This window comes from Odocoileus virginianus, chromosome 7, assembly GCF_023699985.2.
Source record: "Odocoileus virginianus isolate 20LAN1187 ecotype Illinois chromosome 7, Ovbor_1.2, whole genome shotgun sequence".
In the NCBI taxonomy this organism is placed as follows: Eukaryota; Metazoa; Chordata; class Mammalia; order Artiodactyla; family Cervidae; genus Odocoileus; species Odocoileus virginianus.
Genome location: NC_069680.1, coordinates 60,044,816 through 60,071,710, shown reverse-complemented (window position 1 = coordinate 60,071,710; position 26,895 = coordinate 60,044,816). Strand labels below are relative to the sequence as shown.

At 50.2% G+C, this 26,895-nt stretch overlaps 2 protein-coding genes across 5 annotated transcripts in view; one reads left to right on the top strand and one right to left on the bottom strand.

Annotated features, from left to right (window-relative positions):
• On the top strand, positions 1 to 18,503 carry AIFM2 (AIF family member 2). Of its 3 annotated transcripts, none has more exons than XM_070470764.1 (10): positions 1 to 109; positions 7,343 to 7,536; positions 7,890 to 8,005; positions 9,149 to 9,268; positions 9,992 to 10,084; positions 12,559 to 12,667; positions 13,756 to 13,908; positions 15,089 to 15,289; positions 15,618 to 15,792; positions 17,579 to 18,503. In XM_070470764.1, the coding sequence occupies exons 2-9, from the start codon at positions 7,359 to 7,361 to the stop codon at positions 15,767 to 15,769; spliced, it is 1,122 nt and encodes a 373-aa protein (XP_070326865.1). In that variant the 5' UTR covers positions 1 to 109; positions 7,343 to 7,358; the 3' UTR covers positions 15,770 to 15,792; positions 17,579 to 18,503. The 3 variants fall into 3 exon arrangements, with proteins under 3 accessions (XP_070326865.1, XP_070326862.1, XP_070326863.1); XM_070470761.1 differs by lacking the exon at positions 17,579 to 18,503 and adding an exon at positions 16,980 to 17,241; XM_070470762.1 differs by lacking the exon at positions 17,579 to 18,503 and adding an exon at positions 16,980 to 17,241 and having other exon boundaries at positions 7 to 109; positions 7,346 to 7,536.
• The window catches only part of MACROH2A2 (macroH2A.2 histone), a 54,031-nt gene continuing 44,665 nt past the window's right edge, over positions 17,530 to 26,895 (bottom strand). The window contains exons 7-9 of one of the 2 annotated variants that reach the window (XM_020877399.2): positions 25,921 to 26,010; positions 19,598 to 19,772; positions 17,530 to 18,037 (exon numbers count right to left, since the gene is read on the bottom strand). In XM_020877399.2, coding sequence (XP_020733058.1) covers positions 17,872 to 18,037; positions 19,598 to 19,772; positions 25,921 to 26,010 — 431 coding nt within the window. In that variant the 3' untranslated portion in view covers positions 17,530 to 17,871. The remainder of the gene's footprint in view (positions 18,038 to 19,597; positions 19,773 to 25,920; positions 26,011 to 26,895) is intronic. The other variant, XM_020877401.2, reaches the window with a different exon arrangement.

Here is a 26,895-nt window from a genome sequence, read left to right as displayed (position 1 = left end):
GGCTGGAGGGCGGACGCGCCGAGTCACGCCGGCCCGGGCGGGGCCTCGGGCCGGGCGGCGACAACGGGAGCTGCTGGCGGGAGCTGGAGCGGCGAGAGGCCGCCGGCAGGTAAGGGGCGCGCCGGGCGAGCTCTCTGGGACCCTCGCGCCTGCTGGGCCCCACGATGCCCGGAACAGCGTCGGGGGCCGGGGTGCCCGATGTGGCCTTGGGAGGAGAGGGCGAGCTGTATGGGAAGCGGGGTTCAGGCCTGCACCGCCCCCAGGTCCCCTAAAAGTCAAGGGGGAAGTTTGCTCCAGCGAGGATGGAGCAAACTTGCCTGTCACCCCGTTCACCCCCCACCCTGGAGATCCGTCCTAAGTCTTCCCGAGTAAGACAGACACCCTCCCCCCAACCCCCGTCCCGGGAGGGCTCCGAGGGTCGCAACTAGATGGTGGAAGCCGCCGTGGGCGGACCGAAGCCGGTGTCACAAGGCAGGAGCAAAGCCTCAGGGTCAGGAGGAAAATGCGGGGAATACCCAGTGCCCACAGGCTCCGGGGTGCACTGGGAGGTCCGCTTCTCCACGGAGCTCCTGCTTTCCCGGAAACTAAGGCCAGAGGTGACTCAAGTAACTCGGATGGGCCGGCGGGGTCCAGGAACTCCTGATCCAGCGGGAGGGGCTTTTGGTGCCTGATGTCTGGCATTTTTCTTTCAAAGCATCCATTAAATATACGCTGTCTTTCCCGTCCGGTTACACTCTCTCCGGCCCTTGATTGTACCATGAGGTTGGGAGGGGCAAGGCCCTTGGGAGTTGATGGTCCCACAGCAGGGCAGGCACAGGGCAGAGGTTCAGACATAGTTTGGGAAGGGGCTTCCGCGTGTCCCAGCTCTGCACCTTGTGTTCAAAATATGTAAACGTGTTAAAACATCAAGGAGGCCTCCTTGGGTATGTAAGTGCCCCAAGCTCTCAGAGGCCTCCAAGGAGCGCGGTGAGTAACCTCTCATCTGGAGGATCCATTTCAGGGTGGGAGATGAGGCCCAGCTGGACGGGCCTTTGCTCAGGACTATCCAGCAGGTAAGTGAGGAGCTGGGCAGAGCAGGTGTGCTCCAGGGCCAGCCTGATCTCTGTGTCTGGTGGTGAAATGAGGAAGCCAGGGTCCAGGCACAGACTGGGGGGATGTTAAGGGAACCACAAAGTGACTGGCTCCCAGGAGACTGCACAAGTTGTGTGGCCTGCATTTCAGCACCAGAGGCTGTATGACACACAAAGGAACCTGTCTGTCCAAAAATGCCCTCTCCTGGGGCATGAAACGACAACCCCCTCTTCAGACTTTGAGTCCCTTTCGGAAACTGGTCTTTTGGGGTTTTGTTCTGCATGTGTTTCCTGAGGAGCTGGCTGTGGAGTGCCCACTCTCAGTCTGGGCCCTGGTGTCCAGCGAGGGGGGCCACCCGCCCCTTTGCCTTCCCCCGCGGGGAGGGGTATATTCGTGGTGGTTGAGTCACTATCTCGGTTCTCTCAGGTCTTTCCCGGTGGCTCAATGGTAAAGAATCCACCTGCAATGCAGGAGACGCGGATTCGGTCCCTGGGTCAGGAAGATCCCCTGGAGAAGGAAATGGCAACCCACGCCAGTATTACTGCCTGGAGAATTCCCTGGAGAGAGGAGCCTGGCAGGCTACAGTCCATGGAGTTGCAAAGAGTTGGAAACAAATGAAGCAATTTAGCACGCATGCACACACTCATGCATGCACGCATGCACACACGCAGGCACACTAGGCCCTCTCATCCAGGTCAGCCACTCTGGAAATGGCTGTGGAATCTACGTTGGGCATAACCAGTGAGCTCTGGAAAGTGGTGGGTTTTATTTGTAATCTCTGTGAAACAATTCTGGGGTGATATCCACCCTTTGATCAGAGCCCACATGATTTCCACTGTGTGGGTTCTGAAGCATGACCTCTTCACAGCTTTGGCCTAAATGTAACTTCCTCGTAGATTCCTGAAAGCCCTTTGTTTTATTAGAGAAGAGTCCCGTTGGGATCAGGCTGGGTGTCCTTGGCAGAGGAAACAAGATTTACTGAGAAAATCTGAGTATAAACCAGATTGTGTGTGTGTGTTGGGGAAGGGGCAAAGATAGCATTACTTAGGAGTTACTGGACACTTAAGATTTGTTCTCTTGGACCTTCTTTTATGCTAACATTTCTGCATCTGGGAAGATTCAGTTAAGATCCTCTGTGCTCATTCTCTTGGCTTGATGATCAGTAAAATCAGATGGTGGGTTTGCAATTCCTCAAAAAGTGAAGTCTAGAGTTACCATGGGACCCAACAATTCCACTCACAGGTATATACTCAAGAGAATTTTTTGTTCACACAAAGAGTTGTACATTCATAGCAGCATTGTTCACTTTAGCCAAAAGGGGGAAACAACCCAAATGTCCGTCAGTGGACCAAAGGATAAACACATTGTGGTTTCTCCACACAGTAGAATATTACTCAGCCATAAAAAAAAAGAAATACTGATACAAGTTACAGCTTGGATGAATATTGAAAATATCATGCTAAGCGAAAGAAACCAGAGGCAAAAGGTATGGAATAAACACATCTATAGTGACAGAAAGATTAATGATTTTGGGGTTGGAGGGAGGAAAGAATGAGAAATGAATGCTAATGGATATGGAGTCTTTTTTAGGGGGAGTAGTGATGTACATGTTTTGGTATTAGATTGTGGTGACTGTTGTACAACTTTATGAATGTACTAGAATCCACTGGGTTGTACACTCTGAGATAGTGAGTTTCATAATATATGAAAAACATCTCACTGCACCGCATGGCCTACAGAATCTTGGTTCCCTGACCAGGGATTGAATCTGGGCCCTCGGCAGTGAAAGTGCAGAGTCCTACCACTGGACTGCCAGATAAATCCCCCAAATATCTCAATTTAGAAAATTAGGCAGCAGGAGGCCTGCCCTGCCTTTAAAACTTTATTATCTCTGTAAAGTGTCATACTTACTTAAAAATATTCAAACAGTATCAAAAAAGAGGAAAAAAGCTCAAAGAAGAAAATAAAAACATCATCTGGCATTTAGGTTTAGAGTGCAGATGTGGTCAGACTGCCGAGGATTAATCTTGGGCATGTTCCTAAAGTTCTTGCCAAAATGAAGAGGAAGCCCCCCTCCTGAATGCAAAGATGTTGTTGAAAGCTCCGTGGATGCCCGCTCATGTCATCGTTATATGTATGTGTGTAGGTGTAGTTAGGTGCCTGTGCTTGGTGGTCCACAAGTGAGATCAGGCTCTATGTGCTGTTCTATTGCCTGACTTTTTCATGGACAAGCCTTTTTTTTTTTTAAGACTTTATGATGTTTCTAGAGTAGTCGTAGGTTCACAGCAAAGCTGAATGGAAGGCGCAGAAATGTCCTATACGCCCTCTGTCTGACACATGCAACACCGGAGTGCTGCGTTTGTCACGTTTGATGAACCTACACTGACATAATCACCCACAGACCATAGTTTACGCTATGGTTCTCTCTGGGTCTTGTGTAATCTGAACCACGAACAAACTTTTCATGTAAAAATTCTTCCACTGTAAAATTGCCTCCAGAATATTCCATTGTATGGGTATAATAGCGTATAATAGCGTAGCCTGTAATCTCCCATTGGTGGAGGTTTCCACTGATGGAGTTGCCCATTGGTTGAGGCTGTTTGTCCAGCACTGCTACTATGTTAGAACCTATAATTCAACATCACCAATTGAACACTTGCTTTTTGAGCACCTACAGGGAGTGTGCCTGGGAGTGCAGATCCATGGCTTAAGCCAAGGGTTTAGGTGTCTGGTGAAGTAGGTCAGGGGTGATCAGAGGGGAGTCCGGTTGTCCTTGGCACACCGATGCCAGGTGAGAATTGGCATCAGATGAGCCAGGGGAGAGGCGGGTGTCCAAGAGTGTTGGGCAAGGGAGGCTGCCGAGGAGAAAGGGTGGAATGGGCTGGAGCGCCGCCAGGCCCCCAGTCCACAAGTGGGTGTGTCAGGGGTCAGTGGAGGAGAGAGGAGGGCGGATTCCAGGAGAGGGGCCACAGGCAGCTTGTGGCTAAGAAACACCTCCCCTCCCCAACCCGGCTCCGGCAGCCCTTCCTGGGCCTGGGTGTGTGCTCAGGCCCCACACTCTGCACCTGGACAACTAGAGAAATCAGTTCACGTTTATCGAGGGCTGTGCCTAGTTGGGTGAGGCCAGGGTTTGCTCTCCGGGGAACCAGTGAATGATCCCAGGGGCGCTGAGGGAGTAGGAGTTCAGCTCCTTTGACTAACCCACTGCCCGTCCAGCCTGTGCTGGGCTCATGGGGCTTTCTTCCCCGTGAGGACCCCAGGGAAGCCTGTAGGCCCAGACACCGGTCTGACATGACAGTCCTCTGTGTGTGCTGGCCCCTGTCACCTGCTTTCCTAGCTGCCCAAACCTGTTCCTTGAACCCTTCAACCCCCTCCCTTCCTGCCACTGGACTTCTTGGCCTAAGCTATTTCCTCTGTGACGAAGGCCCCTGACCCCAGCTGTTTTTCAAGGCTCCAGCTCAAGCTTCCCTGGGTGGCCCATGGTGGACCCCTCTCCCCAACAAGTTGGTAGCCTGCCTCTCTCAGTCCTATGACCCTCCTGGCTTTGGAAGCAGAGCTCTCTGGGTGGTTCTCTGACCTCCTCACTGGCTGCTGGCCCTAAGGGCAGGCTGGCACAGAGGGGGGCCATGTTGAAGGGGGCAGATGAAATGTGCCCCTTCCATAGCCTGCCTGACCACCTACCACATTCCCAGGCCCTGTTCAGCTCCTGGTGTCTGCTTCTGTCCCTGGCTGGTCCCTGGGGGCCTTTTGGGTCCTGGCCCAGTTGGCAGATTCAGCCTGATGAACACTCCTCGGGCTCTATCTGGACAGCCTTTCTGAGGGCCTGGGACTGCAAAAGTGACAATACCTGCTGGGGGGCTTGTTTTGGTCCCAGCCTTGTTAGTTTCTCATTTGTAAAACTGATTCATGTTGACATATGGCAGAGGCCAATAAAATATTGTAAAGCAATTCATTTCAGTTCAGTCACTTAATTGTGTCCAACTCTTTACGACCCCATGAACTGCAACACGCCAGGCCTCCCTGTCCATCACCAACTCCCGCAGTTTACCCAAACTCATGTCCATTGAGTCGGTGATGCCATTCAACCATTTCATCTTCTGTCGTCCTCTTCTCCTTCTGCCCTCAATCTTTCCCAGCATCAGGGTCTTTTCAAATGAGTCAGCTCTTCGCATCAGGTAGCCAAAGTACTGGAGTTTCAGCTTCAACATCAGTCCTTCCAGTGAACACCCAGGACTGATCTCCTTTAGGATGGACTGGTTGGATCTCCTTGCAGTCCAAGGGACTCTCAAGAGTCTTTTCCAACACCATAGTTCAAAAGCATCAATTCTTCTGCACTCAGCTTTCTTCATAGTCCAACTCTCACATCCATCCATGACCACTGGAAGAACCATAGCCTTGACTAGATGGACCTTTGTTGGCCAAGTAATATCTCTGCTTTTTAATATGCTCTCTAGGTTGGTCATAACTTTCCTTCCAAGGAGCAAGCATCTTTTGATCTCATGGCTGAAATCACCATCTGCAGTGATTTTGGAGCCCAGAAAAATAGTTTGCCACTGTTTCCGCTGTTTCCCCATCTATTTCCCATGAAGTGATGGGACCAGATGCCATGATTTTAGTTTTCTGAATGTTGAGCTTTAAGCCAACTTTTTCACTCCCCTCTTTCACTTTCATCAAGAGGCTCTTTAGTTCTTCACTTTCTGCCATAAGGGTGGTGTCATCTGCATATCTGAGGTTACTGATATTTCTCCTTCAATAAAAAAAAGTCGTAATTAAGGAAAATGGTAGAATGCATAAGTTTCAATACATTGGGGACCGTTTAGTCAATGAGAGGCAAAGTTAAACTCCCTCCAATCTCCTATGCCAGATCTGCCCTACCTCACCCAGGTTTTTACTTCCCCAGAGGAGATATTAGTGTGTATTTGAATACCAATGGCAACAGTGCCTGGAGGTCCAACCATAAGGTGCCCCCATAAGTGTGGGAAGATCTGGGGGCCACTGTATCTTGGAAAACTACTGTTTAAGGACATTGTGGCCTGGCCCCTCCCATTACAGAGGGTAAATGAAGGCCCAGAGAGGGGAGGGGAGGTGTTGTGCCCCAGACCACACAGATGATGCAGGACAGAGTGGTGGCCTTCCAGTTACCTGCAGTGCTGCCTGAGAGGGTACCAGGCGGACTGGAATGGGCTTCTGCATCGCTTATTGGCAGCTTGCTGTCTGCTTCCTCACCGCACTCACGTGTGTGTGTGTGAGCCTGGGCCACACTTGGCCTGCAAACCTGGCCCTCTTTCCTTGCAGATGTTCTCTTTGATTGCAGGTCCCCTTTCCTGGACATCAGGTAGGACCTTGTATCGCCTGCCCCTCTCCCTGGAGCCCTCACGATCAGCATATCTCCAGCCTCTTTCTCACCCGCAGACTTCCTTCTTGGTCCTTAACCAGCACTGTTTGTTCTCTCAGCAGAGATTTCTTCCTGCCCCCTCTCTCCTGGGGGATGTCACCTGCAAGTTCCTTTGTACCCCTTCTCTTTCAACAGCCCCCTCCTCCTGATCCCACTGTCATGGCCTCTCACCGCAGCCTATTTTATAGGCTGGTTGTCTTACTGGCTAACTGATCTCCTTAGACCTGGGGCTGAGGCTGGTGACCTGTGAACTGGGTGGAATCTGGTCCCTGTTGGCTTAGTGCGGTCCTTGAAGAATTTTGTTAGTTCCTTTAATGTGGCCTCTGCTTACCAGTTCCCCAGAGGTATACCCACTGTTGTTACTGTGTACCTACCCAGCTTCCTACATCGTCCACTGGCCCTTTGAGTTTGAAATCCTCCCTTACAAGGGCTAAGCCTTATCTTTCTGTCTGTCTGACTACGGCATCCTCAGCACAGAACACATTGAAGAGCAAGAGGTTCATTAACTTATATAAGTGAGTGAATGAATATATTAATGAGTGAAAATAAGTGCAAAATAGTTGTTTAATGTGTGCAAAAAGAAATAATCATGGTTGTAGGTGCACAGAATGTCTCTGGAAGGATTCATATAAACTTGGTAACAGTAGATTAGAGAAGGGAACTGGGGGGCTGGGAGGATGAGATGGAATTAGGATAACCCTTGTTCCTTTGGAATTTAATTCAAATTTTACAAAAATTGGAGTTTCATAGAAAGGTGATTGCATGCTTTCAGAAGATCAAGTTTTGGCATTCGAGGCCTTTTCTGCGGTGGGCCCACCTCTGCCTTCTCAGTCGTGAGCCCCCCTGAATCTGATGTGGTCTTTCCCCCTATCCCAGTAGTGCCCGGTCCAAGATGGGGTCCCAAGTCTCGATGGACACAGGAGCCGTGCACGTCGTGATCGTGGGCGGGGGCTTTGGTGGCATTGCTGCCGCCAGCCAGCTGCAGGCGCTGAACATTCCCTTTGTGTTGGTGGATATGAAGGACTCCTTCCACCACAACGTGGCAGCCCTCCGGGCCTCTGTGGAGAGCGGTAAGGGGCCCTGTCTGGGGCTTTCTTTGTGATAGTGGCCTCCTCACTGCTGGGTCAGAGCGTGGTTTTCTGCCCTTACAGAAAGCTGCCCCAATTCCACCACTGACAAGTTCTGGGGAATCTTAAGTCCCTGGCCTTAAGCAGCTACCACACGAAGCCCCAGAAGTCAGCGTGTGAGCTTCCTTGAGGACCTGGGGCTCAAACGGGGTGCTTTAAGGGGTAGTGGCTACCCAGGGGTCGTTTAACCAAGGGTGTCGCTGTTGGCATGCATCTCAGGAGGGGTTCTGAGTTATTCTGGCCTCCTGTGGGCAGCCCAGCTTTATACCGCGACCTCCTTTCTCTCCTTTCCCCAGGGTTTGCCAAAAAGACATTCATTTCCTACTCGGTGACCTTCAAGGAAAACTTCAGGCAGGGCCTGGTGGTCGGGATAGACCTGAAGAATCAGACGGTGCTGCTGGAAGATGGCCAGGTGAGTCCAGCGGGGGCTGGCTGTTCTCAGCTGACTTCAGGAGCCCCCTGGGATGTGGTTGCTGGTGGGAGGATACCTGGGCTGGTCTCCTCAGGGACGAGGCGCCCCCATCCCTGCCCGGTGCCTGGAAGACAGCAGATGCCTCCTGAGCTGAGGCCAGACCCCAGCGGCCACAGGAGAGTGGCGCAGACATTTTTGGAGCCCTCCCTGTATGCCAGGCACTGTCTCAAGCCTCATGTGCTCTCCTTTAATGCCCACTGTGACCCCGCGAGGGAGGTGGAGGAGTCTCAGCGGACCCCGAGCTTAAGAGGCTTGCCCAAGACCCCACAGCTGGAAAGACTCCACCAGCATGTGGACCCAGGCAGTTTTTTTTGCCCAGCCCCGAGGCCCCCTCGCTGTCTGGAATCAAAGGGTAGGTGCCATGATCCCACATCACCCAGTGGGGGAGGGGTGCAGAGGTTTTCCTCCTGGAGTTTGGGCTCCTCAGCATGGCGAAAGCTCAGGGCCTGGTGGATCCCCAAAGGACCAGAAATCTGTCAGTGAGCCGCCACCTGCCCACCCGCTGGAGGATCCCCTCCAGCCTGGACCTCTGCTCTAGTCAAAACCAAGTGGGGGTTGGACAAACGGGCTCCAATTCCTGTCTTTAGCGAGTGTGTGGTTTCTTGTGAATCAGTCCTCCTTGAATCAATTTTAAGACTATAGAACCTCTGCTTGGCATATGATAGGGAACCTCCTTATCCTGTGGTTTTGGGTCCCTGAGGGCATCTCAGGCCTCCATGGGGGAGTGGGGGGCTGAGTGAGATACAGACCCTCCAGTCTCCCTCCCATCAGAGCAAGTCTGTCATTGTCAATTTTATATCTGTAACATCTTATGGAAAAACCCAAATGAGTGAACTTTTTGGCCAGCCCAATATTTAAGTTCCAAACAGGATTTCCTTCCCTCTTTTTTTTTTCTTCTTTTGGCTAGGATGGCAAAAGTTTCTTCTAAAATAATGGTAGTAATAGGGAGATTCTAGACTAAGTCCACATTGGAATCTAGAATCCTACTTATTCCTCAGAAATAGTTTTTAGCCTGGTGGAGCCTGGTGTTGGATACAGAAGCCCAGGCTCTATCCTCACCTTTTTTTTCCTTGCTCCTCCCAGGCCCTACCCTTTTCACATCTCATCCTGGCCACGGGCAGCACTGGGCTCTTCCCGGGCAAGTTTAACCAGGTTTCCAGCCAGCAGATGGCCATCCAGGCCTATGAGGACATGGTGATGCAGGTGAGCTGCCCACTGCCAGGGGCGGGGATTGAGGACAGAGCCGGGGGGGCCCTGGAGACTGAAACAGCTGTGGGACACCTGGGGCTGCAGCAGGGAGCCCCCAGAAGGTATCTTGGGCTGCAGAGGAACTGTAGAGATGCAGAGTTACCAGAAAGAGGCTCCTGGGAGAAGACCTTTGGACCTGTCATGAAGTCTGGACATGGGCATCTAGACCTGCTCATGTAGCTATTGGCTCCTGTTTTTACAGGGCACGTGTTTTACAGAGCGGGCTTGGATCCATGCTCTTGGTTCTCATGAGGATCCTGAGAGGTGGGTGGAATGGGTCTGTCCCCATTGAATAGATGAAGCATGGGGACCTGGAGAAGGTCATGCAGCCTTGTGACCGAGGTCAGGCCTTTCCCTCTCTGCAAAGCCACTGAGAGGCCTGGGGAACTTCTCTCATAGTCATGAGCAGATGTTAGACTTGAAGTTAAGAACCTAGCCTGATCTCAGGCTAGGCTATGATCTCAGACAGATTCGCTCATCTGCAAGGTGGGCAGGTAGTGAGAGCTTAGTAAGAAATGCAGGGAGACACCCAGCAAAAGCCTGACCCCGAGGAAGCATATTTGGACCCTGAACTTGAAAAGGGTTCTCCATGCTTCCTTGGTCAAGGTACCCACTTCCTAGTCTGGACCCAGAGGTGGGGTGGACTTGAGGGTGTGCTTACATTTCCTGCTTCTCCAGGTCCAGCGCTCACAGTCCATTGTGGTGGTGGGAGGAGGCTCTGCAGGAGTGGAGATGGCCGCAGAGATTAAAACGGAATACCCCGAGAAAGAGGTGGGCCAGTGACCTTGGCTTTGAACTCCCCAAAGTGGGCTTCTTTTTTGTCTAATGAATATCAGAATTTGCTCAGGGCCTGCGAAGGCAGTCCCATTAACATAAAGTGGGAGCATGTGTTTCCCATCTCCTGCTCTCTGTACTGGGCACCCCCCTAAAGTCCCATTCTGCTGGGAATTCTTCCTGGAGAGCTAGGGTGTGCCATTGTTCAGTGATAGGTTCTGCTCTCTAGGCCAACCTGGAGGATCAAGCCCGGGGGGGGGGTTGATATTTTACAAAAATATTTTACAAAAGATTAACTCCCGTGTCCCCTGCAGCAATTTCTCCTTTGTGACAGAAACTTTGATTACCTCTTTTTGCTGACAACCAGCTTGGTCAAAGATATCCTCATTGGTGTCTTGTCTGGGTAAGAGAGGAGTTTCCCTGGTGACTCAGACGGTAAAGAATCTGCCTGCAATGCAGCAGACCCGGATTTGATCGTTGGGTCAGGAAGATCCCCTGGAGAAGGAAACAGCAACCCACTCCAATATTCTTGCCTGGAGAATCCCACAGACAGAGGAGACCGGTGGGCTACAGTTCATAGGGTTGCAAAAGAGTGAGACATGACTGAGTGACTAACACTTTCACTTTTTCTGGATAAGAGACAGTAGTCTTCTTCCTGGTCAGATAGGGGGACCCTGCAGTGCCCCCCTCACGGCCCCTGCTGAAGGACGGGCCAGCACTGTTTTCTGCCTGTGAGAGGGTGGCTCTGCTCCTGTTTATGGAGGGATAGAGAACTTGCTGGCATCTTGGAGAGAAAGGGAGCAGACTATAAAGGCTCAACCTAGGGCTGAGTGCTGCTGCTGCTGCTAAGTCGCTTCAGTCGTGTCCGACTCTGTGCGACCCCATAGACGGCAGCCCACCAGGCTCCGCCGTCCCTGGAATTCTCCAGGCAAGGGTACTGGAGTGGGTTGCCATTTCCTTCTCCAATGCATGAAAGTGAAAAGTGAAAGTGAAGTCACTCAGTCGTGTCCAACTCTTCGCGACCCCATGGACTGCAGCCCACCAGGCTCCTCCGTCCATGGGATTTTCCAGGCGAGAGTACTGGAGTGGGGTGCCATTGCCTTCTCCGAGGGCTGAGTGATGATCAGTGATTATGGATTCGTGAGGCGAGAGCTTGGCTGTAGCTGATGCCAGATCAGCTTCTGGGAGCCATGTGGAGCCTGTGGCTGGTTCTTTTTCCCTAGGGAAAGGCAGGTTGGTTTTGAAAAGTAAGATCAATATAGGCTAATTTAATTATATGGCTATTCTTTGATGATTTATTGGAAATTATTATGAGTGACTGATGTGGAAGTTGATTAATTTTGATTTATGGGGTAGAGACTGGTCTGAAGTAGTAAATAACTCAGAATAATTCTTATGTGTTGATAATTAGCAGACAGTAAGAGTAATTGTAGTCACCCTTTATTAAGGAGTCAGTGTATGCTGAGCTGGGGCTTCCCAGGTGGCTCAGCAGTAGAGAACCCACCTGCCAGTGCAGGAGATGAGGGTTCAATCTTGGGTCAGGAAGATCCTTTTGAGGCGGAAATAAGAGCCTGCTCCAGTATTCTTGTCTGGGAAATCCCGTGGACAGAGGAGCCTGGTGGGCTACAGTCCATAGCAGCGCAAAGAGACATGACTGAGTGCACACGTACATGTGCCGAGCTATGTGTTTTCTACTTACTTTGTCATTTCATCATTACAAAATCCCTCTGAGTGGGACTGTCCACTTTACGAAGTTTTTGGGAGGTGTCTGAGTGGATATCTGAGATGGGATTTCAACCCAGCCAGTCTGATTTCAAAGTCCAAGCTCTGAACATCTCTACAAGCTGCCTTCCACTTCACTGCACTGACCCAGGCAGCAATAGACATGTTTGGAAGCACCAGTTTTAGAACCAGCTTTAGTGTAAATGTCAGCCTGATTTACAGAGTGTCGATGGCTTACATAGAGACTGTGTAAGTGCCCAAGGATGCTTGAAAATAATTTTCCACATGGCCCTCAGTGAGGTATGTGTCAAGAAGCATTGGCACATCTGAAAGAATTCCAGTCTGGGAGATATGGGTTCCAGCCCAACTCACCATTAACTGGTCTGAAATTGCATGTGTTAGTTGTTCAGTTGTGTCCAACTCTGTGCGACCCCATGGAATGTAGCCCGCCAGGCTCTTCTGTCCATGGGATTCTCCAGGCAAGAATACTGGACTGGATAGCCATTCCCTTCTCCAGGGGACCTTCCTGACTCAGAGATCGAACCTGGGTCTCCTGCATAGCAGGTGGATTCTTTACTGTCTTATAACTGGTCTGCCAGTGGGCCACTTACTTCGCTGGGGCCTCAGATTCCTCACCTGTAAACTGGAAGCTGGGAGGAGGTGCGGGAGAAGCGCTGCTGTTTTCAATCCTCTCTGTGTGAGTGGGAGACTCAGTGGTTTCTCTCTGCCCTGTGGTTCTTTGCCCCCAGGTCACTCTCATTCACTCCCAGATGGCCCTCGCAGACACAGAGCTCCTGCCCTGTGTCCGGCAGGAAGTGAAGGAGATCCTGCTCCGGAAAGGCGTGCAGCTACTGCTGAGTATGTGCAAGGCCCCTCCTGCCCGGCCTCTCTCCCCGGCAGAGGCTTGGTCTCTGCCCACAGTCCGAGTGAGTGTGGCTGCGCTCAGCCCCAGGCTGTCTGTTCAGTGCCCATTTAGCCGCGTTGTCCTGCTGGAGGTGTGTCTGGGCAGGGCCGAGGCCCCGGTCCTAAGAGATTTCCATGTCATGGAGGCAGCACCGTCCTGGCTGTTGCTTAGGACGGAGTACAGGTGGGACCCATTTGTTGAATGGTTTAAAAATCACGTAAAAGATTCGACCTGAATTATGATATTTCTTTGGTGGAGAGAAGAGGTGTTTTTGGTTTGTATTTTGAGGGTGGTGGGACTTCTCTGTGACTCAGATGGTAAAGAATCTAGACCCAGTTTCGATCCCTGGGTCGGGAAGCCTGGAGAAGGGGACGGCAACCCACTCTAGTATTCTTGCCTGGAGAATTCTATGAACAGAGGAAGTCTGGCAGGCTGCAGTTCATGGGGTCACAAAGAGTCAGACACAACTGAGTGACTAATACTTTCACTTTTTGAGAGTGGTGAAGAGTGTGGCTTTTGTCCAGAGCAGGAGGGAAGAGATCTACCCAGCATGTTAGGGTGGGGCTCTTGTTCTGGGGGTGTGACCCCCCCCAGTTCACTGCCCAACCCGCTCACCTTTTGCTGGGAGGGGCGGTATCTGCTCCGTGAGAGCCCTCCTGGCTCCTGGGCTTCATGAAAGTGGCCGTACAGCCCTCCTCCAGGCAGCAAGGACAGTGGGCCCCTCGACTTACCTTGCCCCTCATGGGGGTGAGCCTGGAGGGCTCGTCCTGCCTGGCTGGGCTAGTGGAGTACATATTCAGGAGGGCGGTTTCCTCAGATAGCTTTTCGCAGAACCTCTTGGGAAACTCAACCTCATTTCCCCAAGTTGCTTCTTGGAACTTGCCTCCCTTTGGGTCCCTTGGGGCCAGATGTCCCGCTGGTGCTTCTCGGGGCTGCAGGGCGCACTGGTCTCCGGCTGTTAGGTCAGCCCTGGCTTGGGCCTCGGCCTTGGAGACACACCTGCCCTCTGCCAGCCTCCTGGTCAACCAGACTCCCCTGACAGGTGAGCGGGTGAGCAACCTGGAGGCACTGCCTGTCAACGAGTATTGTGAGTGCATCAAGGTGCAGACGGACAAAGGCACGGAGGTGGCCGCCAACCTAGTGATTGTCTGCAACGGTATCAAGATCAACAGTGCAGCCTACCTCAGTGCGTTTGGTAAGTGGGAGGCTCAGTGGTGGGCCCCTCCACAGGCTGCCTCTTCTCTCTCCAGCCCCCGGGAAGGTCCTGCAGGACTCTGCCCCAGGAACCGGCACTCTGCCCCCCACCCCCACCCTATCTCAACAACTCGTTTGGTTTCTTCTGAATGGTGACATCAAACTTCAAGTTCAGGTCCACTTCTGCTGTGTGTCCCTCTGCTGTTTTGATGACTTAGCTCAAGGTGCCCAAAGTGACCCGATTCTTCCAAAATCGGATCCCACCCCTAGTGGTAAGAGATGGAAATAGGTTTCCGAGAGAAGGATTTGCTTTCTGTTAACTTCTCTCTGCAAATGCAGGGGAAATTCCAGGGTCAGGCCTTTCTGTGTCCATAGGTGCTGCTCTCCCAAAATCCTGACCCAGACATTTGGCCACTTGAGCTTGGAACAATCTTGAGGAACGGGGGTGATAATGAAACCTCTTGTTCTTAAATCTCAGCATTGACCTATTGAACTAAAATGGAGATGAGGGAGCTGGACCCATGGCTCCATCTGTGAGCTGGATACGCAGTGGTTCCTTCTCAGGCCTCACTGTGGGCGTGTCCCCAGGTCCCCATCATATGCTCCCCAGTACCTTTCCTAGATAAGAAGCTCCTGTTGTGTGTCTAGCAGAAAAGAATGATCCAGAAAGAAACTAGTCCTGGCTGTTTGGGGGTGGGATCAAGGGTTTAAAGTGTACAGAGATCCCAGGACTTAACACCTAATGGTCCTAATATTATACTTCCAAAGATAAATTGTTTAAAGTCCCTGATAAAGAAAAGTTTATCATTTATTAAAGTCCTGCATTTATTTAAAAAATATGATCCTCATTCAGAAGGAAATCCAAGACTTGCCTAGGTTGTGACTTCATCATCATAAGTAAATTCTTGTTAATCGTGGTAACATATAGAGACTCGTGTGCTTTGTAAGCAGTGACCCTTTCTGATATTTCTGACCAGTTTCCACCCTAGAATTGTAACCTCACCTTTGCACGAAGGCTTCTGAGGTGGGGAGGTCAGGCAGAAATAAACCAGGAAGGAGACTTGCCTCTTGAGGATGTGCCTTTAGACGGTGGCTGGACCAGCACCACGGCCAGTCCTCACTGTGGTTCAGGTGGCCACGGCAGCTCAGGATCTTGGTTTCAGGCTGGTTCTTCCTGGCAGGTGATCGGCTGGCTGGCAACGGCGCTCTGAGAGTGAACGAGTACCTTCAGGTGGAAGGTTACAGCCACATCTACGCCATCGGAGACTGCGCCGATGTGAGGGAGCCCAAGATGGCCTATCACGCCAGCCTCCACGCCAACGTCGCCGTGGCCAACATCGTCAACTCCATGAAACAGAGACCCCTCAAAACCTACAAGCCAGGTCAGGAAGCCCCACAAGTGGCACAGTCTTAAGAGAGTTTGGGTTAGATGTGGAGAAGCCTTTGTGGACTTTAGGATGCCTGAACGCTAGAACATACTCTGAAAGTTGGGGATAGAACCCGCCCCCACACCCCCAACCCCAACCCAGAGTTCTAGGAAGATGTGTCGGGGACTTGGCCACCTTCCTGAAAGCCGTATGCATTTCCCCGCCTAGACACTGAAGGCCCCGGGAAGGGTTTGTGCCCAGGGAGTTGCAGGCCCATGAACAGTGAGCAGGATTCTAGATTGTGTGCATGTTTCTAGATTGTGTGCATGTTTCTGCTTCACAGGTTCACTGACGTTCCTCCTGGCCATGGGGAAAAATGATGGCGTGGGCCAGATCAGCGGCTTCTATGTGGGGCGGCTCATGGTCCGGCTGGCCAAGAGCCGGGACCTGTTGGTCTCCACAAGCTGGAAAACCATGAAACAGTCTCCACCCTGATGGGGAAGCCGGGCAAGAGACAGGTACCACTGCCGCCTGGGGATCAGATTTCTTGACAGATGGTACCCACTTGACAAATGCCTAAGGGCAAAAACTCTTTCTGGGTTTGGAAAGGTGTTTTTGCACTCATGCTGGCTGAAGGGTTCACTTGGTCCTGAGGAGGGCATAGCCTGCCTTCTCTACCCCAGCCTCCTTTGTGAGTGCGCTTTCGCGCGGGGTTTGTGGCATTCAGAGCTCTGAGTAGGGGAGAGAGCGCCCTCTCCTGGTGGCAGGAAGCATCTCCCTGTCTGTAAGGGCAGGAAAGAGGGCCTGCACAAGACCAGCTTAGGAAAGGGGGCTGGGATGGAGGGATGGTCTGCATCCCAATCTCTCCCATCACATGGGGGCTGGGGAAGCCTGTACATCCTGCAACGGTCAGGTTAATAGGAGCCTGATTTTTAAACTGTTAGTCCATACCATCTTTATTCTTCATGAAACATATATTTATATTTTTAGATCCTGATTATATACCATAGGTTATATTTAAGAAGCATTAGATGAAATTTCCCTCCTGGTTAGTCCATTCTACCAGAGAGAGAGTTTTTATAGACCTAAAGGGTTAAGACAGAAACCTGGTCTGCCAGCTGCTGGGGGTGTTAAGGAAAGGCAGCCAAGCTAGCGTGACCATTTTCATGGGTTGCAATCTGGCTAACATTCAGGGAACAGATTGGGGTTCAGCAGAGGAACCCCAGAATGCTTCCAGGCTAGCATCATGGGCAAATTCGTGACAAATCTCTAGCTGATGCTGGAGCAGGGGTACCCTGTGGGAACCCTGTGGTTTTGTTCCTCTGATTTCCTGACCAACCCCAATGTCACTTATCTGGAGGCTCAGCCTTGTGGCAATAATGCCTGCCACCAATGATGTTAATGTATAAATAATAAAAAGTTGACTCTTCTATTAGAGAGAGGACTTCTAATCAGGATAAGCCTATTTGGGACCATAACCCTAATGCAGAAGAGTCTGATGAATTCATCTGAATAAATTCAGGCCCTGTCCTGGCCTGCCCTGTCTCTCGCTGCCTACTTTTACTGCTAACCTCTGGGTACTTGGCCAGAATTCTTAGGATACCAGCCTCACTGGGGTCTAGTGGTCTATCCTGTCTGGGCTGTGGACCAGGTCTGCTCCATGCTATTGCTCATGCCTAAGAGAGACTGTGCCTCTCTCCCAAAGGATGGCCACCCCATGGAGGCTCACCCAGGCCTCCATTCCTGCGGACCACAACCAACCAGACTCCCTTCCTGCAAGCGGGACCTGCTGCCTGAGAAACACAAGCCACTGTGTGCCGTCTGCCCTGCGGCCTGGCATGGTGGGAGCCTCGGTCCTGCAGTGACAGGCCTTGTTCTATTTATAACATTCTAGAAGTGTCCATCCACGGGGACACAGTTCTCCAGACTGAGGACAACGTTGCAATAAAAGAATATATTGTAAGAAAGACACTGGATCTTTTATTTTTTTTCTTTCATTTTCTTTAAAAAACAAAACAAAACCAAAAAAAGCAAAATCTTTTTAAGAGTAGTTACAGATATTATAGGGTTAAAGGTGGGGGCACTAAGACAGAAAAGAAAAGCACCAGTGAGATGCCTTTCTAATTTTCTTCTCTCCCATCACTGAATACAGACAGCCAACAAAGCCCAAGTCACTTTTTTTCCCGCCCTCTTCCCTTGCAAAAAAAGGAGAAACAGAAGATTTTAAGAATTTTGAAAAGATTTTGTGTGTGTGTAAAAATCAATGCTATAAATCTAAACAAAGTCTTTTTTTTTTTTTTAAAGTTCTAAAACAACAGGAAGAAAACACATAGAAAGAAAACCCTGGTGGAGACCTGGTTAATTACGGACTGAGGCTCTTTCTTAACGAGAATATAAAATAATAGAAATGCAGAGGGCTCTTCCCGTGGGCAGGGCCTGCTCCTGCAGCTCCTGCTACCCGCTTCCCTTTCAGCTGCCCTCCGCTCCCCTGCCGTCACCCTTCCTCTCTCCTTGTAAAGATAAAACCCCGCTCCTGTGACTCTGATCCTCCTGACTCCCGTTGGTGAGTGTGGTGGCCGCCTGTGGGCGCAGGGCGGCTACTTGGCATCAAGCTTGGCCATCTCCTGTACGTAGATGCCGATGCTCTCGCTGTCGAAGAGGAGGAAGTAGACGTTCTTCAGCGAGGATGCGCTCGAGTCATCAAAGTGGGCTGAGATGGCTTTGAGGGTCACCTGGGCTGCCGTCTGTTTGGGGAAGCAGTTTCTGTGCCAAAGGGAAAGAGGAGCCAATGTCACTTTGGTTCTGGGGCCCATGAAGGAACTCTGCCCTCAGCCTGGGGTCGGGGCGACGTGATTCCTTCTTATCTTGGCACCAGGCCCTTGTTCCTGTCACTCAAGGTCTTACTGTGCGCAGGGGGGTCCACACACAGTCTCTTTGGACCCCAGAAGAGGGACAGCCTGGGAAGGAGACAGGCAGGGGTCATTGTCCCCACTTTACAGGTGCCACCTTGGCTCAGAGAGGCACCATGGTTTTAGGGCTGGCTGGTGAGGAGCCCCGTGCTTGAATCTATGTGGCCTGACTCAAGTCTGGCTTAGCTTTAAAAAATACAAACTCAGGATTTAAAATACCTGATCTTGCAGAAAGCTTGTATAGTTTTTATTAGCTCCCTCCAAACTGGTTTCCATGCTAAACGGATTGTTTATTAAAGGGCACAAATGTATGCTCAAAAGAGGCACATCTTCATTAATTCCTGTTTCATGCATTTAACCTTCCTCTCACTAACCCATGTGGATGTGCCAATGTAACTTCAGCAGTGACAATTCTGGGCAGGGCCCCAGGTCCCAGGAGAGCTGTCAAGCTATCAAGCATGCCACAGGAGAGCTGTCTGCCAGGGACACAACCATCGTGGTGAAACCTTGGCCCCCTTGGGTGGGTCTGGGATGGGCTGGCCTAATAAAACATTCTTCTTGGTCAGCTGTCATGTCCCAGCCCAGGACATCCTGGTGAGTGGTTGCAGTTGTATGCAGAGAATTCCATCCTCAGCGCCTCCAGGCCAGGCTATGGAGACCCAGCACTGCCCGCTTAGGTTGAGATAGAATTGTGTCAGGAAGCTAAGCCTCATTCCTTCCCTCTCCGCCTTCCGCTGTGACTCAGCTGTAACATCTTCAGACTGTAAATCATTATCTTCGCTATGGAGGACTCACTCTTGAGAGGGTGTTCAAAATTAAAGCAATAACTCCCTCTGGCTGTGAGTGTGAGGGGAGAGGCCATGCTACATGTGAGGACAGACAGCCTCATTATTTACCTGAAATATTGCTCCCACGCCCCGTTGGGGTCTGTGGCAGAGACAGCAATCATTTCTCCAACCCCTGAAAGCAAGCTCTTGCTGAGGATCTCTCACTTCTCCAGCCTGGCTCGCCCTGGGGGTTCTGAGATCTGCATCCTAACTCTGTGGGCTCCCTGCTGCTGGTCGGTGGACCACGCTTTGAGAAGCAAGCGCCTTCGAGCCTGGTGTTTCCCAGTCTGGGTTCTAGACGGGGACAGCTGGTGAGCACGTGGACTTTGAACCCGGCTCTCAAAAACGAACTCTGCCTCCCGTTCCTCCTGGAAGCTACCTTTCTCTGCGTGTTTCGAACGAGGGAAACTGGGTTTCTCACTCTGTCGTCTGGTCAAAGTGCTTGGCGGCCACTGGCAGTCCTTGGTTCTGTCCTCTGGGATGGCCACGCCGGATGTGACCACGTGGGGGCGCAGCTGGCTCCCAGGGAGAAGGCTGCATGAACTGACCCAGCATCCCCGCCGCCCGCCCAGAAGAGAACATCTCACCTGCCGCTGGGGAAGGGCGGGAACGCCACCGACTTCAGCTTCTTGTCCTCTGCTGCCGAGAGGCAATTTTTGATGGTCTCTTCAAGCTGTTCTTCACATTTGTCAGAGCCCCACTGCGGGATGTGACAGTGAATGACAAATTTGGCTGCAAGTCCGCTCGACTGGCTGACGGCGGCTGGGACAGGAGAGAGAAACGCCATAGGTTATTTCCTATGTCTTCACCTTAAGCCAGGGGGTTAGGCTGAATCTCCTGTGTCCTCCTTAGGAGAGGAAGAGCCGTGTCAGAATTGCTTTTGACAGTTGGCACAAGCTTCAGGTAAACAGTGAAAACAGATGTGACAGCGTGTCACAGATGTTCGCGTGGTCTGCCTTCTGGCCTCCTAATCAAAGGTATGGGGCTTCCCAGGTAGTATGTGTGCAGTGGTAGAGAATCTGCCTGCCAATGCAGGAGACGTGGGTTCGATCCCTAAGTTGGGAAGATCCTCTGGAGGAGGAAATGGCAACCCACTCCAGTATTCTTGCCTGGAGAATCCCAAGGACATAGGAGCCTGGCAGGCTACAGTCCATAGAGTCACAAAGTGTCAGACATGACTGAAATAACTTAGTACAAACGGAAGCTGAAACGGGCAAGGAACAGCTGCTTTAAGAAGGAGCCAGCCCTGCCAGCACCTTGAATTTAGTTTCTTAAGACTCATTGCGGCCTTCTGATGTCCAGGGTGCTAAGACAATACATTTGTGCTGTTTGATGCTACCAAGTTTGTGCTAATTTGTGCAGGTCTGTAATAGTTTCTAGTGATAGGAAACTAATACAGTGGCTTTTTAAAAATGGACAAGCCTTCTCTCCTCTCCCCATCTGAGATCCTGACTTGGTAAGTCTCATGCAGGCCTTGTGCTTGGTGATTTAAGGACCCTCCATAAATTGAGAACCACTCTACTATGTTGTACACCTCCTTGGACAGGGACTATCTTTTGATCATCTCTGTATACCTGAGGAGCCTGCAGGGAGCAGGTGTTCCCAACAGGTTGTGAAGTTAGATCACGCCTGCTTGGTCTCATAATTTCAGGTCATACTCCCTCCCTATAACCTCTTTCCTGTCAGTGCCAGAGCTGATAGTGAGGAGTTCTAGGTAAATCCCTGTGGCCATTGATCTCCAAACGAGTGGCTGGGTCTGATCCACTGGCCACTCTCTGGCCCCTTGGGGGTGTCCGTGGCTTCAGCCACCTGCTGCTTGCCTCTAAGCCACCCACCTTGTGGAGCGGGGGCTCTGTGCCACTCAAGGAACCAGATTTAGCAAAGGTCCTCCACCCTCCTGCAGTGGCCAGGCTCTGGGAGACTGGGGGACTTCGGGCAGGTCACGCTGCTAGGGAGCGTTTCTAACAAATGTATGTCTGCCACATTCCACAGCAGCGTGTGGGGTTGGTTTGAAAGACTTATTTGGAATGTATGATGCCCACCCAGTACACGAGTGTGTTTCCTAGTGATGTCCATCCACAGCGCTACAGAGGCCAGGGTGGGTGGCGACAAACGCAAGGAGCGTCCCCCGCCCGTCGGCTCCAGCTGTGAACGCCCTGCCTTCCCAGTGCCCAGGCTGGCGCCAAGCGTCTGATTAGTGAATGAGTGAGTTAAGGAATCAGTCGATGTAAATACTGAGGCAGCAGCGGGCATGACTGGCTGACTCTCCGACCATGTACATTTGTACACCAGAAGCAGAATATTACCATTGGCCTTGTGGTTCAAGGGAACCCAGTATCGTGGGGATTGGCACTGCCTGCTTGGGGCAACTTCGCTGAGGCCCTCACTGTTCTTATGCGCTGGGGAGATTTCAGCTCCTTACAAACCAGCTCCTTACAAAATAAAGGCTGATTTATTTTCTATATATTTAAAATATGATCATGTTACCAGCTGAATGATACTCTTTTTAATGTTAAAAGTCATTTTAAATAAGAGGTGGTGTTTTAAAAAAATGGTGGTGTTAAGTGAAGCAAGAAAAAAATGGCATGCCTTCTCATCCCCTCTGACACTCTCTATTTATACTAGTTTTTTTTTGTTGTTGTTATTGTTGTTTCTTTCTTTGGTGTTTTTGGTCCGTGCTACCTGGCATGTGGGATCTTAGTTCCCCCACCAGGGATTGAACCCAGGCTCCCTGCAGTGGGGACCGTCAGAGAAGTCTCTACACTAGATTTTGAAGGTAGTACATGGTAGCAGGTCAGCCTAAAACAAAGCATTTCCATGGCAACTGGAAATGGAAATCTCTGCTTGTAGTTGTAATGATTTAGTGTTCTCTAGAGGTGCCAAGGTGAAGGTCAAGTGATCTTGGGGCTTGGGACCCTGATATTTGGTATAAACATCTACTAATACTCTTTATGTGATGTGATGTCCCCTGGTGTGTCACCTTCACTTGGTGAGGACCATGCTCTGAGATGGCAGAGTGACTGCAAGGGGCCTCTAGAACCTTCCTTAGGGGAGCCCAACACCTTTTCAGAGTCACCACCATCAAGCAGATGGCAGGGTGGCCCCTTGTCCTGCTGGGAGGCTGCTGCGACAGCTAATCCTTGGTCTCCATGACTCTGTGCTTTCCCTCCTGCCTCAGTTTCCTGCAGCAGCCCCTCCTTCTCCTGTCCACCCAGGCCTGGTACTCTTGTCTCTGCTGCCGCTTGGCCCTGGCTCCCACAAGCCATTTTTGTCCGCAGTTTTCATCAGCTGCTTACCAGTGACCTTGGTGGAGCCCCAGGTCCAACAGGTGCCCATGAGTCATTGCTCATGCCCAAAGCCAATTCCCCTTCCTCTGTCTCTGTCGCTGGCACCACCTGTTGGCTTCCTCTGACTTGCCTCACTCTAGGGCCATCTGCTTGACTTCCACCACCATGTCCCACCTCTCTCCCATCCAGCTTCCCGGCTGGAATCTGGACACACTTATGATCGCTGTGGGCTTGGACCGAGACGAGTTCTTCCACAGGGAAGTTGCATTTGCTTCTATGTCATCTGGGGACTCAACCATATCCAGGTCACGTCCCACTAACCTTCCCAATTGAGGTTTTGGGGCCACCGTGCAAATCCACAGGAGTACCAGCATGTAGCTCAAATTCCCTAGTGAGGCTTTTCCCTATTGGTCTACCCAATGCCAAGGTCAAGACAGGTACTGGCTGCCCTTTCTGCATGGTGGATCCATGTTTTGCTTTCTGTTACACTGAAGGTGCCCAGGGTCTCCTACTGGCCACTCCATCTTGGAAATGTATTCTTTCTTACAATAAGGACATATCTTACAAGTGATGGTGTTTTGAAACTGAATGAAATATGGTCTAATTTAGACCCTGATGAACTATCTCCCCTTTTCCAGATGCACCCACACGAAACCCTTCTTCCCAGGGAGATAACTGCTGTTCGGCCCTGGGGCCATGTACAGATGTGTCTGCTTTCTTAGCTCAAGCTTGTTTCTTGCACCCCTCTCCTTTCTTCTGGATTCACTTCTGTTTCTCCCTGTGAGGCTTCTGAGGCTTCTGTGTCCTTTCAGCAAGATTCTGTGGACCTCTGACTCTCAACTTTTGCTATCTGAAATTCCGCACCTTTTACCCTCCCTGTTGAATGATAACAAATAACATGTGAACTTCTTAGTACAGTTTTCCGTCTTGGTGCTTTGAAGACACTTCTGTCTCCAAGCATCTTTTGTTGCTGACAAGTCTGCTGGCAGGAGAACCATCTTTACAAATTCCCTGCCTTTCCTTAGGCTGCTTTTCAGGTTTCTCTTGATTTTTGGAAATGCTACCAGGATAGGCCAGGTTTTGGATTTATTTTGATTTTTTAAATATACTCAATGTTTTCAACCTGAAGACTCAAGGGTTTCATTCTGGAAAATTCTCAGTCAAGATCTTTTTTCTTTTAAATTGAGGTATAGTTGATTTATAACATACTAGTTTCAGGTGTGCAACATACTCCTTTAGAATTTTTATAGATTATACTTCATTTAACATTATGATAAAATACTGGCTATATTAGCTGTATTCCCTGTGCTATACAATATATCCTTGTAGTTTATTTATTTCACACATAGTAGTTTGTAACTCTTCATCTTTTTATTAATTATTAATTTTTCTAAACTTTTTGGCCCGTGATACAAGATCCTAGTTCCCTGACCAGAGATTGAACCTGTGACCTTGCAGTGGAAGCATGGAGTCTTAACCACGGGACTGCTAGGGAAGTCCCTTCATCTTTTTACATGCTGCTTCTCTACCTCCTATTTCCTACCTCTGGAACTGTTTAGAAGCATGTTTGAGGCTCTCATTTTATGTAGAGAAGCTGTTTCTCTCCTTCCCATCCTATCAGGCAGTTTGCAGGTGCTTCCGCAAGACCCCAGTTAGGAGCCTCTTACACGGACGATTCAGGGCTCTGTCTCAGGGCTATACAGGGATGGGGTAGATGCAGGCACTCGGCTGGTGGGTGACGTGGTCCTGGGCTCGGGTGAGGGGCTCTCTGCACTTCCGCTACTCTAGAAAATGGATTTCACACGAGCCAGAGCCCAAGGTGTTGGTCAGAACCTTGGCTCCCTGTAAGGGCTGGAAGTTTCATCCAGCCCTTTCTCTCATCAGGGAGCCTGGCTCGTGTCCCTTCCAAGTGTGAGGTGACTCTAGTTCCATCAGCAGGTAAGAGGCGACCTCCTGATTTCTCTCCATATTACCAGGACTGCAGCCCAGCTCCCACGTCCCCTCACTGTTGCTGCTTGCAGCTCTATCTCTGTCTACATGGATGCTTATGTTATATGTCAGCATGCCTCTGTCTTAAATTTTTAAAAAGTTTTTATGTATTTTTGGCTGTGCTGGGTCTTCGTTGCTGTGTGAGGGCTTTCTCTAGTTGTGGTGAGCAAGGGCTAGTCTTCATTGTGTGCACGTGCTTCTCATTGCAGTGGCTTCTCTTGTTGCAGCGCACAGGCTCGATAGTTGTAGCACAAGGGCTTAGTTGCTCCACGGCATGTGGGATCCTCCCGGACTAGGGATTGAACCCAAGCCTCTTGCACTGGAGGCAGATTCTTAGCCACTGGACTACCAGGGAAGTCCAATGTCTCAAAATCTTAAAAAGGAAATTCTATCTATCATCGTATGACGAGTGGTATGTGCAGGATATAAGGTGAGGACACACATTCTTTCTTGATCAGTAGCCCTATAACTTTTCTTGCAAGCAAATCTGATCATGACATTCCCCAGCTTCTATTTTCAAAGGTACCTCTCTTAGTCTACATAGAGTCAAATCCAGACCATTAGCACAGCCCAAGGGCCAGGCCCATCTCTGGCTGCTGCTCATCTCCTCCCTGCGGCTCCTGACCTCGCCTTCTCACACACTGTACCCTACTGCCCACAATGTCCTTGCCCCCAAGTAGATCTTGCATCCTCACTGGTACTTCCCCAACTCCCCAAGCAGAGAGTATGGCTGTCTCTCTGTACCCCACTTATGTGTCTGTCTCTCCTTCTCGACTGTCCAGTGCTGGAGGACAGGAGTGGGTTTTCTTTGTCCTTGGAGCCCCCGCCCCAGGGCAGCACTTGGCACCAACTAGATGTCCTTGGAGGTAGGTGTGAACACGGATCTGAAGTCGGACCCACTTGTCAAAAAGTTACCTTTGAAAGTAAGTGTTCAAACAAACAAAAGCCTGTGCACAGGTTTTCAGAGGAACTCTATTCACAGAAGCAAAGGTGGAAATAATGCAAGTGATGAATGGATAAACAAATGAAATAGTATTCAGCCCTAAAAAGGAATGAAGCACTGATACAAGTTACAGTAGGGATGAGCCTCGAAACATTTTAAGTGAAAGAAGCCAGACACAAAAGTTCACATATTATATGATTCAATTTATATAAAATATCCAGAAGAGGCAAATCTATAGACAGAGAAGGCAGACTGGTGGTTGTCAGTGGCTGGGAGGGACGTGACTACTTAATCCATGTGGAGTTTCTACAGAAGGTGATAAAAAGTTCTGGGAACTAGGTAGTGGTGACAGAGAAGCAGCACTGAGGATACTTAATGCCACCGCACTGTACAGGTTTAAAGGTCACAATGGCAAATTTTGTCATGTATTTTCTGCACACACAGAAAGTTACCCAACCGTTCTAGACCATTTTTGCGTGAGCTGATGATGCAAATTGGCCTGAACTATCCAGACACTTTAGTCCCCATGGTGTATGAAATGATCTATGTGGGCCTGCTCTGATTATCTGAGAGATGCTAAAATACCTTCCTGATTGGTTGTGGCCTGTTTTGCTCTGTGAACTGAATGTGTGTGAAGCATGTCCTGCTAGAGGAGAAGGTGGTTGGGGACGTGACCCAACTCCACACTTACCTTCAGCTACTTCCAAAGGGCCCTGGGACTTGCGAAGCTCCTTTACTGTTTCCAAGAACTCCTTGCCCCCAGCCTTTTCCAAGGCCTTACCTGTGAAGGACAATAGCGGAAAGCCATTGTGGTTGCCCTTTTCAAAGCCATTAATTTACACTGGTTGACAGTTTTACTAGGTCTTAAAAAATGCTTAGAAAGTAGGAATCAACTTTTGCAATTAAATCCCGGTTACGGGGCTTCCCTGGTGGTCCAGCACTTAAGAATCTGCCTGCCCAAAGCAGGGGACAAGGGTTCAATCCCTGGTCCGGGAAGATCCCACATGCTGTGTGACAGCTAAACTCATGAGCGACAACTAAACTCATGAGCCACAACTACTGAGCCAGTGCTCTAGAGCTGGTGAGCTGCAACTGCTGAAGCCCGTGCGTCTAGAACCTGTGCTCTGTAACAAGAGAGCCACTGCCGTGAGGACTCCGTGTGGCCCAGCTAGAGTAGCCAGCACTCTCTGCAACTAGAGAAAGCTCTCATGCGGCAGCAAAGACCTACAGCAGCCGAATATAAACAAATAAACCTTAAAAACTAAAAAATTAAATCCCGGTTGCCAGTGATCACTGGTGCTTCTATCCAACAGTCCTTCGATTCTAGCAAACTTTGTTTTTTCAAAGAATTACTTAAATCAGTAGATATTTACTGTATCTCTGCCATTCACTTATCATCTTGCTAAATTGGGAAAATATGAAAATAAAAATTCAAAAATTTACTTTTTCAATATTAAAAAAAAATAAAAGAATTACTTAATATTTTATTTCACTTACTATTGCTTCTAATGTATCATAGGAATTATTTCCCCAAAATGTTAGTCACAGCTGGACTGAAAGAATATTTGGGAGATACAGTAATGTTGTTTCCGTAACTGTACCACGTTATAAGTCTCCTGGAGAGTCAAAGGGGTTTGCCTTTGTGGAATGTGAAACAAGAGCACAA